General features: G+C 41.5%; 1 protein-coding gene across 1 annotated transcript; it reads left to right on the top strand.

The window, feature by feature from the left end:
- Positions 1-381: 381 nt before the first annotated feature.
- Positions 382-11,560, top strand: LOC139466732 (uncharacterized). The gene is made up of 4 exons (XM_071248390.1): positions 382-469; positions 5,103-6,017; positions 7,262-8,367; positions 9,047-11,560. Exons 2-4 carry the CDS (start codon positions 5,127-5,129, stop codon positions 10,650-10,652), a joined length of 3,603 nt encoding a protein of 1,200 aa, XP_071104491.1. The 5' UTR covers positions 382-469; positions 5,103-5,126; the 3' UTR covers positions 10,653-11,560.
- Positions 11,561-11,914: the final 354 nt, after the last annotated feature.

The following is an 11,914-nucleotide window of genomic DNA, read 5'->3' as shown; positions in this document are numbered from 1 at the left end:
GGGAAAGATGACGTAAAACCAACTAATATTTAAAAAAAAAAGAAATCCACAAAAAAAGGTTTAGGCTAGCTCTAGTTTAAGTATTCGTATCAAATATTCATGAAAAGTATATTTATCTATGACTCAAAAGTCCCAAAACGTCATTTAAATTGGCACATTTATCCCAACTCCTAATGGGCGACTTATGAAGCGAAAATTGACAGCAATCAGTATGAAATGTTATCGTTAAACCTCAATTGGGTAATTCAACTTCCGCAGCTTGGCTAATTAATCAATGAATACGCAGCGTCAAGCACCTGCGAGGCTGGATGTAATTCTAATGTATTCACAAATCAGCCAATCAGATTGCTGCAAACCCACAGTCAAGGTCACATTACTGAAGTCTGTTTTGGACAACGAAGCGATGTGTGTTAAAACTTCATCAAAATCGGCATTATAACATATTGGACAGCTTCAAGAATCTGGATCGGTAAAGCATATTGTTCTATTTAATGATGGGTATATGCGATATGTAGTTTTAACCGTGCGTAAAGTCAAATATGAATGTTTTATTAATAGGGTTATGCTCCGCTTGGCTAAAAATGGCCGCCATGTCAGATAATTTGACTGCGCCTCGCGCAAACAGAAACGTCTAATGTCGAACTGGAAGCTGTAGTAGTACTTGTGGCAACTGTAAGTTGTCTAAATCGGAGGGGCGTGTCGTGTATTTTGCAAATGAGACCATGACAATGTTCAAAACGAATTAAAAAGCCAGTTTTCAGTCGGGAAAGTTAAGGGATCGTGACTTATCTGATACGAAGTATAGAATGGTCGGGAAGCTTTAGAAACCGCTGACCCACATTGAGATGTTTTTATAACGGGACGTCTCAAAGCTAACTGACAATGTTTTCAGTCCACACATTCATAGGGAAATATTTTATATATTACAAAAAATCCTTGGGGTATTATTGCGTGACATTTGTATCTGTATAATATTTTTATTTTTATTGAACAGATAGAAAAAGCTAGGCCTAAAATAGTACATTTTGTGAAAAGAAATCCACAAGAAAAAACTTTCGGTTAATAGCTTAAGATATTGAAATATTTATTATCATACGAGAAATATGAAAGTTTAACTTGACAGCTGTAAAATATTTTGAGTCATTCTCACTTAATCATGTTAATTTACAAATAAAGGTTCACATGATATTTATTTTTTTTCATTACAATCATTGAAATTACAAACATTGAAATTAGAAAAAGCCCAATGACTTATATTGGTAAGTTAAATGTAAATAGAATAATTTGTTTGTAAATCCCTGTGTTTCTTATCATATTTACAGTGATTTTGCTGGAGTATAGGACATTTTTAATGATTTTTGTAAACTTATTAAAGACAGTATAGTATATCATTACCGAATTTGAAAAATATGTTTGAGAAATTTTGGATGACCATTGGTCAGTGTCCTAGAAAATGATCAAATTTCTAAAACCCAGTATTTATAGTTTAATATTTTTCAACATGACTATTGCATGATGAACATTGATTTGAAGGTAAACATGGTAAAGTAAGTGTAAAGTATGTGTGTCTGGTAAACTTCGGGCCAAAAACTTGATTTTAAACCCACCCTCCTACAGATTATATCACTTTATCATATAATGGGTAGGTTTCTCTGCAGGATGAAGCCAATGGATAAAAACGATATATCCGCTGGGGTCATATGCGGATAGAGATGCAAATATTAAAGGTCAAGTAGGGACTATTTTCACTGTTTATAAACAAACATGGCGTCGCCCTCGTCATTCGGCGATTGAGTCAGAATTAACCATCGGGAATCTTGATAAACTACAGGGATAATTGCAATCATTATCAAAAGAACAGTCTAATATACTGAAAATCAGTGTCTAACTGTAATGTAGCTAAGGCATTTTATGAGTTTTGGCAACTTTGGAGATATAAATTTCTCGAACAATTTTGCGAGGGCACATCTGTGCTTGTAGACCTCTGCGGCTTGAAACGGTCTCCTCAAATTAAAATAGTTGGATTCGGCCGAAATATGTTTGAATTGTTACCTTGTTTCGTTTTGTCGCTTTGTGTACATCTGACTACACTTCTTAACTATGACAGGACAGACCGACTGTCAACATCGTCTGACCGTGGCCGTGACGTCTCATAGACTAGGGTTAGAGTAGCTTCTCTTTGACAAAGGGCAGTTACTCTAGCGGACAGACCGATGGATTGCCGCGAAAGGCAATTAAAAACAATAGTTGTTTCGCGTACATGTTGCTTCACCACTGTATAAGAAACCTATTTCAGTTGGAACTATATTGGCTACTGTCACTGTACCCTGTGACGTAATAAATATTAATGCGCGCATTCAAGGAAAACTCACAATGTTTCGCCAAGGCTCGCTAAATACAATGTTTATTCCTAATGCAGGATATTTACCATCCCCAAACACACTTGCGTGATAACCTCTATATATGTCTCATTTCCTATGTACAGCACATTTCTGCTGTAAATTCTGTAGTAAATACATTCCGTATTCGACGTAATAAGCCCCCACGGCGCTCTCAAAATTAAAAATAGGGGGCCCTTATTAGAATATTATTTTGTTGAAAAAAAGTTGAAAGATTGTAAATTTCGTGGTTTATGCTGACAGCCTGAAATGATACAAAAGAAAAGTCTATGCGTATTGTATATGTCAGATATATTTTCCATAATTAAATTGCCCATAATTAAGGGTGCATAACACAAGAGTGCATATTATACACGAATAAATATGTTTTGTGTACATTGATCAATCGGAAGGGGTGCTAATATTGCCGTGGGCGCTTATTAGAGCGGGGCGCTTATTACGTCCAATACGGCAACCATTTGGCCATTGCTCCTTCAAATATCAACTCATTTTTTGAAAACTTGAATCCAAATCTGAAACAAAATAATTCCACAAACTGTCATTATAAACAGTAATCATTTGATTAGACATCATATAATGCATGTGAATATGCATTGTGTCACTTATGTTATGTATGATTAGATGTAAACATAGTTTGTGTCATAATCATGTCACAAGAACATTTACAGGTCAGAATTATATATTGGAAATTTCGTTCTGTTGGTGGCTTCATAGTTTAAATTGTATGTTTGAATTGCATGTTAAATGTTTGGGCATCATTCAGGAGCAAAAATTTGATAGAAAAGCTTGCAAAAAATGAAAATTAGAGTATTGATTGAAAAGTCAAAAGTCAAATTCTATGATTTTCCTGCAATTCTGCTTTAAAGTATGTTTTTCTACAAATCTTTCAGCAATCGCTGAATCACAGAATTCATATGGGTCGGCTACAGCGTAACAAATGTTGTCATTGTGACCTCCTCTCCTTACTGACAGTATTTGTGTTGTGGCTTCTTTATGACGTGTGGAGGGGATGGGGGGTAGTCTTGTGGTTAAAGTGTTTGCTTGTCTTGCTGAGGTCCGAGTTCGATTCCCCAGGTAGGTGTTCCGCTGCCACGTTATTGCTGGAATTGCTGAGAGGGGCATGAAAACTCCCTCCCTCACTATGATGTGTTGAGGTTTACTGTCTCAATCTATTTCTATTTCTATTAATCTCTATTTAGCCCACAGACCCCCAATAATTAATTTCCATGGTACTTACAGGAAATATGAGGGTTCTGTAAAGTAATAAAATGGTGTACTACCGTATTCAACGTAATAAGCTCTCTGCTCTATTAAGCGCCCATGAGGATATTTGCTGATATTTTCAACTTCACCTTCTGATTACCGGTACTTCCCGTTTGGAACAATGGGCATCGACGATGATTTTTACTTATCACAAATACGTAGATATGTAAGTGAATACGTGCAAGCATGCACACGGTATTGTTTGTAATAGTCATATACAGTCAAGTCTGGTTAATCTGACACTAATGATGGGAACCAATTAATTCAGTGTTATTTAGACCCGTTATTCCGACAGTCTCGCACTCCGACTCCGACACACCTAATTTGCAACAAATGACCGTAATCACTCATTAATCAGTCTCGTTCATCTGACACAGTGATCAGCGAACTCCGTTGTCATCTGCCCGCGAGTACACAGCCCGTGTTTTGATGCGAGATAAGTCGGATGGTAGCTTCACATTACAAAGCTGCAGAGATAAACTTACTTAACAATAAACAATTAATGCTTTAAATAAAGACAACTGTATAAATCACAAGCTTAGATTACCTTAATCTCGTTAAAATCAGATACAAGTTCTTGCTATCGCTGAGGACATCCTATTACAGGTCACATAAGAAGAACCTTTCGCGAACTATGACAGACGAACGTTGGTACTACCTAATTTCGTTTATAAGACAAACTCTTTAATGCGACATAATCATATGCAACCAGCCAAGTCAGATTAACAGGACTTGACTATACATTGTATATCTAAAAGGGTAAAATACTGAGAGCGATCGTTTTCTGTGTTCAACAAACCACAAAATTTACGATCTTTCAAGTCTGTATTTTTTCTATCAAAATCATATTCTAATAAGCGCCCCCTATTTCTACTTTTGAGACTCCCTGAACACTTATTACGCTGAATACAGTATACTGTACTGTAAGTGATGATAACTGCTACAATGACAGGACCTGTATGTCCTGCATATGGTTTACAAAAGTGGGTAGGGGAGGTTCGTTGTATTACTAAAACACTGTAAAATTTGAGCTGTTTGTGTGACATGCCAAAAAAGAAAAAAGAATTTACAAACATTTCATATTTTGAGAAATGGATGAACATTTTAAATGGAATCAATTTCCAGATTTTGTTTTGAAGTGAAGCTGACTTTTGTATTATTTCTTACTGAAAGCGCATGCCTGTATGTTTAAACCAATGATCACCAGATTCACTTCAATAAGCTGTTCTAGCCATGGATAAGTTTATCACAAAAATGCCTGTCACAAGTCAAACTGGCGCAAAACTAAGAAATTCATGAAAACTAGGCTTAAACATTTGCAGAATTGTGTGAAGAATTATCAAAAATGTTTTTATTTTTTTTCGCAGAATGTAGATTTTTTGGCAGTGGAATACAGCGGGGACTGTTGATGTGGTTTATATCGGCTGGTGTATGTTGCAGGGTGACAGAGCGACACGGGTAGGGATGGATGACTACCCAGGTGATGGCCAGGACCCCGGGGTCAATGATGTGTCGTCTGCCGACCTACAGAGCACCATCCCCGACATCGGGATGACGCATCCCTCCCAGCTGGTCGCTTGGTCTCAAGCCCATGCTGCAGAAGATGGTCAGTATGGAGGGTTTGTGCCAAACGCAGGATCGCAAGCTGTGTACGAAGCTCAGGTCACGGATATCGTCCAGCAGGCCTACCTACAGTCTGCTCTTGCCCAGACGGATCCTGGAACCGATAAATTTACAACCTATTCTGTTGATTCCAGTTTGGATAAGAGCTGTGAAGACCCTAGTGGCTTTTCCCGATCTGTTGACACTGATAGAAGGAATTATGAGCTGCTCAGAAGTAAAGGTTTGGAGATTGTACATACTGTGGTTCTAGATGAGCAGACGGCGAAGTCTCTGCCACAACAGACTCTTCATCAACATCAAGCAGAGACAACCTACAGACATCTTCCGAAAAATATTAGTGACAGTTTACCACTTTTTGAAAGCAATACCCACTCAATGAACCAAGACATTAAAGATGTTGCTCTGCTCCCCAAAGCTGGAATGACAGAGTATGGGAGAGTTATGCTCAAGCACCAGCAGAACCAGTACAGCTCCCACAGCATGGGCAACACAGTCATGATGTCCTCGCCCACCTGTGTGGACACCCAGATGAAGATGGTCGTCAACGTTCCCGCCAAGAAGGTGGCTGAGAAGGCGAAGACGACCCAGCGGCCGGTGAGAATCAATCCAGCGGAGGAGGTGGAGCTGTATGACCAGGAATGGGGGGACCAGACCCGGCTGCTGCTGTTCAACTTGATGACTGAGCACAAGCTGTGTGATGCTTCCATCTCCACGGGCAAGTTTACTATCAAGGTATATCCTTCAATAGTTTTGTTTGTTTGTTGTTTAACACCGCACTCAGCAGTATTCCAGCTATATGATGGCGGTCTGTAAATAATGGCGTCTGGACCTGACAATCCAGTGATTGATATCATGAGCATCGATCCACGCAATTGGGATCAATAACATGCATCAACCAAGTCAGCGAGCCTGACCATCCGATCCTGTATAGTTTAGTCATGAACGAATGGATGTAAACATACTGTGTTTAACTTTTACCTGTTAATTTAACCATGTTAACTTCTCTATTTTAAACTTTTGAAACCTTATGCTGCATATTTGGTTTGAAACGCTTAAATCTACGGGTACCCTAGGTCAACATTGAAAGCAGAGCATGTTTACCTCCTAAATATACCATAGTGATTAACATGATTAATGAACAGTTCCTTGGTTGGTTGGTTGTTTGATTGTTGTTTAATTCTGCACTCAGCAATATTCCAGCTATATGACACGGTCTGTAAATAATCGAGTCTGGACCAGACAATCCAGTGATTGACATCATGAGAATCGATCCCCCCATTGGGATCAATGACATGCATCAACCAAGTCAGCGAGTCTGACCACCCGATCCCGTTAGTCGCCCTTTACGACTTCATAGTCGTCTTTTACGGCAAGCATGGGTTGCTGAGGACCTATTTTGTCCTGGATTTTTACGGGTCGGTTCCTTGGTGATACATGGGCATTAAAGTAATATAATGAGAAGTAGCCTAGCAACACATTTAAAATTTATGATATGATGGATGAAAAGTTGTCATTATTTGCTCTTGGCAAATATTGTAATCATGGTAATGTGGTAAAAATGGAAGAATATTTATTTTTCAACAACGTCCTCTGACCTGTGCTGTGTTTTGGGGAAAAGTCTTCACTATTGTCAAAAAGCAGACAACAATCAAGACAAATAACCCCATGAAGATCTGGGTTAGAACTGATCTTCAGCAACCCATCCTTGTTGTAAGACAGGACTATTAGGATCAGTGATCAGGATGGCTGGCTTGGTTGATGCATGTCATCGTGTTCCAATTGTGTAGATCGATGCTCATGATATCGATGACAAGATTGTCTGTCCACATTTGATTATTTAAAGACCGCCGTCATATACATGGTACAGCGAGAGTGCAGTATTAAGTAAAAAACAAACATACAAAACAAACAACCTTTCACTGCTGTCAGGTGACTACATTCATAAGAAATAGACTGTTAATCTAAATCTGTTTCAGCTCCACAAGCTGGTGCTAGCCATGTCCAGTGAGCGGTTCGCGAGCCTCCTGTCGGAAGGCATCGACTCCAGGTTTGCTAGCATCATCGTCCCAGTGCACATCTCTGAAACTACCCTGAAAGTGTTTGTAACGTTCCTCTACCTTGGCAAGGTCAAAGTTAACCTTGGAATAGTGAAAGAGATAAAAGTGTTATCCAAAATATTTGAAATCCATAACCTGGAACATCTGTGCTATGGGATCATGATTAAGCACAACATGTCCACCAACGTTGGAAGCTGGCCTAAGTTGAAGGTGTCATTTGAGAACTCAAGCAAGAATTCCAAGAAGGATCAAAATGTGGGGACAGAAGAGAGTTACTTCAAAGCAATGTCTGAGATTGCAAAATCCCCTTTGCAAAGAGCGAAAAGGGGTCGACCCAAACGTGGACATAAGAAAAGGGTTACAGGGACAATCTCAAAAGCTGCAGGGCACAGATACGGCACCAGGGGAGCGACTGCCCCCAAGGTTGAAGAGGATGTGTGGGAAGAGGAGGAGGTAGAGGAGGAGGTAGTTGGGCCTGTGGTGAAGGCAGGACCAAAAGGCAGATTTCAGGCAAGAAACGCTGCCAAGAAGGAGTCCAGTAGAAGAGGCAAGCCTGGGCAGACTGTTGAGAAATCCGTAAGTTTTAATGATGTGAAACATGGTTATACCCTTACAAAGTGGAAACAGCCCTTGGGTGCTTCGGACATATTGCTTGAGATGGCCGATGCTGGTGAGAGCATGGTGCTGGACATTGACTCCATGGACAGAGGGGCGGTGGAGGAGAGTCCAGTTCCCACTCTTCAGGGCAGGAAACAGAAGCTGCTTCAGTCCGTGGAGCTAGCCAATAAGGAGGTTAGCACCACTCTGCCTGTTACCATGGAGACAAGCATGCGTGATACGACAATTATTGTCACACCGAGTATGCCTGAAATAATCACTAGCAGCATCAATGAGGTAGCTGAGGGGAACTACGTTTGTGCCAATATGGTGATGCCTCAGCCTATCCTGGATGAGGTACCTGGAAAACCAAACACTGTATCTGATGCCTTGACAGGGATGAAGAAAGGCAAGAAGGGAAGGGCAAGGTAAGAAATTTATAACAGGGGTAAGAGCCAGAAATGTTTTATGCACTAATGCACTGATGTGAAAATATGGATCCTCCATAATGCTTGTCATATTTGTGGATGACTCTCCTCATATATTTATATATATTTTTGTTGTTGTCATGACCCTCCCCGAAAGACAAAATGCAATATATTTCATAACATTAAAATGTCTATTTTTTATCACCCTCAACAAATATGTGTAATGTTTTTTAAACCCTCCCCTAAAACTGTCATATTTTTTGGTAACCCTCCCCTGAGTCCCTCTGACCCACCCAGCCCTATAATAAATGACCAGTCCCTTAGGCTATGTGAATGAATGAATGAATGCGTCAGTCAGACATTGACGGTCACTGACTCAGGCAAACCAAGGCGTCCTCAAACCAATGAGCACAAACAGCAATGTTTCTCACTTGACTTCTAATCTAACATGAGCCAAAACCTTGTGGTATCTGCTCTACACATCGCCTCAGTGAGAGGCAGCGTTGGGGTTCACACATGGCATCTTATCAGTAGCTGACTAAACTTAGACACACCTCTACTACACCACATTTCAGCCCAGTGTATTCTGGGGTGATAGAGAAAAGTAGTCAATACATGACAAATAACTGTGAAGCATTGACAGGGGTGATAATTGATCATGTCCCTTTTGTGTTTCCAGGAAATTGCCTCTTCCGACCCATGTGGCTGTGAGACCTCCTCCAAAGAAGAGAGCAAAGATGGAGCTGAACCGTCTGACGAGGGAGAATGACGAGGATGATGAGTACGACCTGCCAATGATCTTCCTCAGCCCGAGTCCGAGCCCAGCCAAAGAGCTGGAGAAGCCAGCAGCTCCCAGGATCACCAAGCCCCGACCTAAGAAGAGGAAGAGATGGCCCAAAGCCGACATCACGAGCCAGCTAGCTAGTGAACTGGAGAGAATGGCGGAACACATTGAGGAGGGTGAACGGCAGTATAAGTGTGAGCTGTGCGGCAATGAGTTCGTGTTCCCGAAGCGAAGCGTGACTCATCTGCTGAACACTCACGAAGTTACGGCTGATGAGGTGATTAGCAATGTTGTGATACGCAGGAGGGAATTTAGTCCCAAAGTTTGTGATATCTGTGGCTACAAGACTAAGGATCCTAACTTCTACTACATCCACTACCACAAGTATTTCCGGCATGGCATTCCGCTGCCACAAGGGTGGAAACCGTTTACGTGTGACATCTGTGGCAAGGAGTGCTTCACCAAGTTTCAGTTGAAGGACCACAAGCTGATCCACCAGGAAGAGACCCCATTTGTGTGTGAGGTTTGTGGGCAGGGATTCAAGAGCAGGACCTGCCTCAACAGTCATGTCTTCCACAGACACAGTGATGAGAGAAAACATTCATGCTCCGAGTGTAACAAAACTTTCAAAACGAAAACCCAGCGACTTGTTCATATGAGGACACACACGGGGGAGAAGCCGTTCAGCTGTCCTGATTGTCCGTACAAGAGTACGACGAGAGGCAACATGAGGCTGCATCTTTGTAACAAGCATAAATATGACCCTGAACGTATCAAGGCCCTCATGTCCCAGCTGAAGACGCTGGAACCTGGGTTTGATGCCCATAAGGTGTATATTGAAACTGGAAGCCTGGATCAGTCAGGTATGGCACATGCAGCCTCCGACACTTCTGGGATGGCAGACACTTCGCTGAATGTGCCAGATACTTCCTTGCCCACGGCTGAAGTTCCACTGACCCTGACAGCCACTGCAGCTCTAGACAGAGCGGTCAATGTCATCGCAGCAGAACACGCAATGCATGCCATTCTGCTTCCCCTGTCTACAACAGACTCGGCCACGTCTCAGAGCATCACAACCTATGCAGTGGAGTCCACGATACCCATCACTACCATTGCCACCGAGACCCAAGTCCCTGATCAGCCACCCTCCTCCAGTCCGACACTTAGCCCTCAGAGACAGCACACCATGGCCGCCAACGCCAGCCACTTCTACATGAAGCATTCTCCCATCAGCCCTCCCCCACCCTCCGACTCCCCCCACACCCCCTACCCGGTTGTCACCAGCTTGCAGCAGGCCGTGTCGCCTCTCAACCTCCAAGCTGCTCAAGTAGTCACGACCTTGACCCCAGCATCTGTCCCTCAGGTCTTGACCCCTGACTCCACCCAGACGTACGAGACAGTGACTTCAGTAGGCAATAACCAGCAGCCTTATGATGCAGCTATGATCCAGGCATATTACCAGCAGCAACAGCACCAGTTCTATCCCCATGGATATAACTAGGTGATAAAACACTATTTCAGCTTTAGCACAGGTATTGGTGGATCCAGGATTTTAAAAAAAGGGGTGCTCCAAAGTTTGGAGTCCAAACCAACTAAATCAACATGTTATCATGTTAGGAAATGCACATACAAAATGTCATCAGATGTTAAAAAAAAGGGGGTGCCACCCCCAGAACCTCTCCCTCTGGATCCACCACTGACAGTGGAGAGTTGTCTCCCCTTTATACTGGACCCCCGTTCCACATAGTGATATATAATCGTCATCATTTTAGGGCAGTCAAATTTTGTAGATGATTCAGGGTTTTTACTCAATGCACCGATATCAGTCCTGTATGCTAAAAAAAGAATGGACTCGAAAAAATATATACAGGGTCCCAAGGGACGCGCAAAAATATTTATTGTACCTACAGAGTATTGAGAGCAGTCATGGTAGTCTGTTATTTTATCCAGCAAATATGACCACTGTCTACATGATCATTGATTCATTCCAGGCTCATAAGTAGTTGTCTAAACGTACAGTACACTAAACCGTTTCATTACTTTACTGGACCTCAAACTGCCTGCAAGGTCCCTTAGATTTCTAATTGGGGGCTCCCTAGGCTCCTACTTTCACATGTCTAGGTAAAACCCTGCGGTATTAGTGCTATGAGGTATTAGTGCTAAGATTGCTTTGTGGAATAGAGCCCAGGGCTGAAATGATTTACTGAAGCATTTATATCCATGATGTCTGCACAGAAATTCATTGTGATGTGAGGTCATGTTCTGGTATGATACGATGCATATATATTAAATAAGAACAATATTACATTGTAACAAAATGAAGTGTTAAAGTAATATTTCCTGATACAGCATAAAGATCCCGGGTAGAATAGGTCTTCAGGAACCCATCTGACTATTCTTGTCATAAGAGGCGACATGACGAGATCGGGTGGTCAGCCTGGTTGATGCATGTCATCGTATCCTAATTGCGTAGATCGATGCTCATGATGTCAATCACTGGATTGTCTGGCTCAAATATTGCTGAGTGTGGCGTTCAACAACAAACAAACAAATAGTAAGCATGGTAAGTCCTCATCATCTCCCTTATGTTAAATGTGTTAAAATGTTATTGGGTACCTGGATTTAAATGCTATGTCAGAAAATCTAAAGGAAGCCATATTAATTTCAAACTCGACTGACAATATGGGCATGTATTATCAAACATTTAGTAGTATTAAATGTTTTGGTTGGGCCTCAAGTCATTTGCTGTGGAAGTAATTTGGA

The sequence above is a fragment of the Haliotis cracherodii genome, unplaced genomic scaffold (assembly GCF_022045235.1).
Source record: "Haliotis cracherodii isolate W230 unplaced genomic scaffold, xgHalCrac1.p SCAF_19, whole genome shotgun sequence".
Lineage (NCBI taxonomy): Eukaryota > Metazoa > Mollusca > Gastropoda > Lepetellida > Haliotidae > Haliotis > Haliotis cracherodii.
The sequence above is the reverse complement of the archived record's forward strand: the minus strand, read 5'-3'. Positions and strand labels throughout refer to the sequence as shown.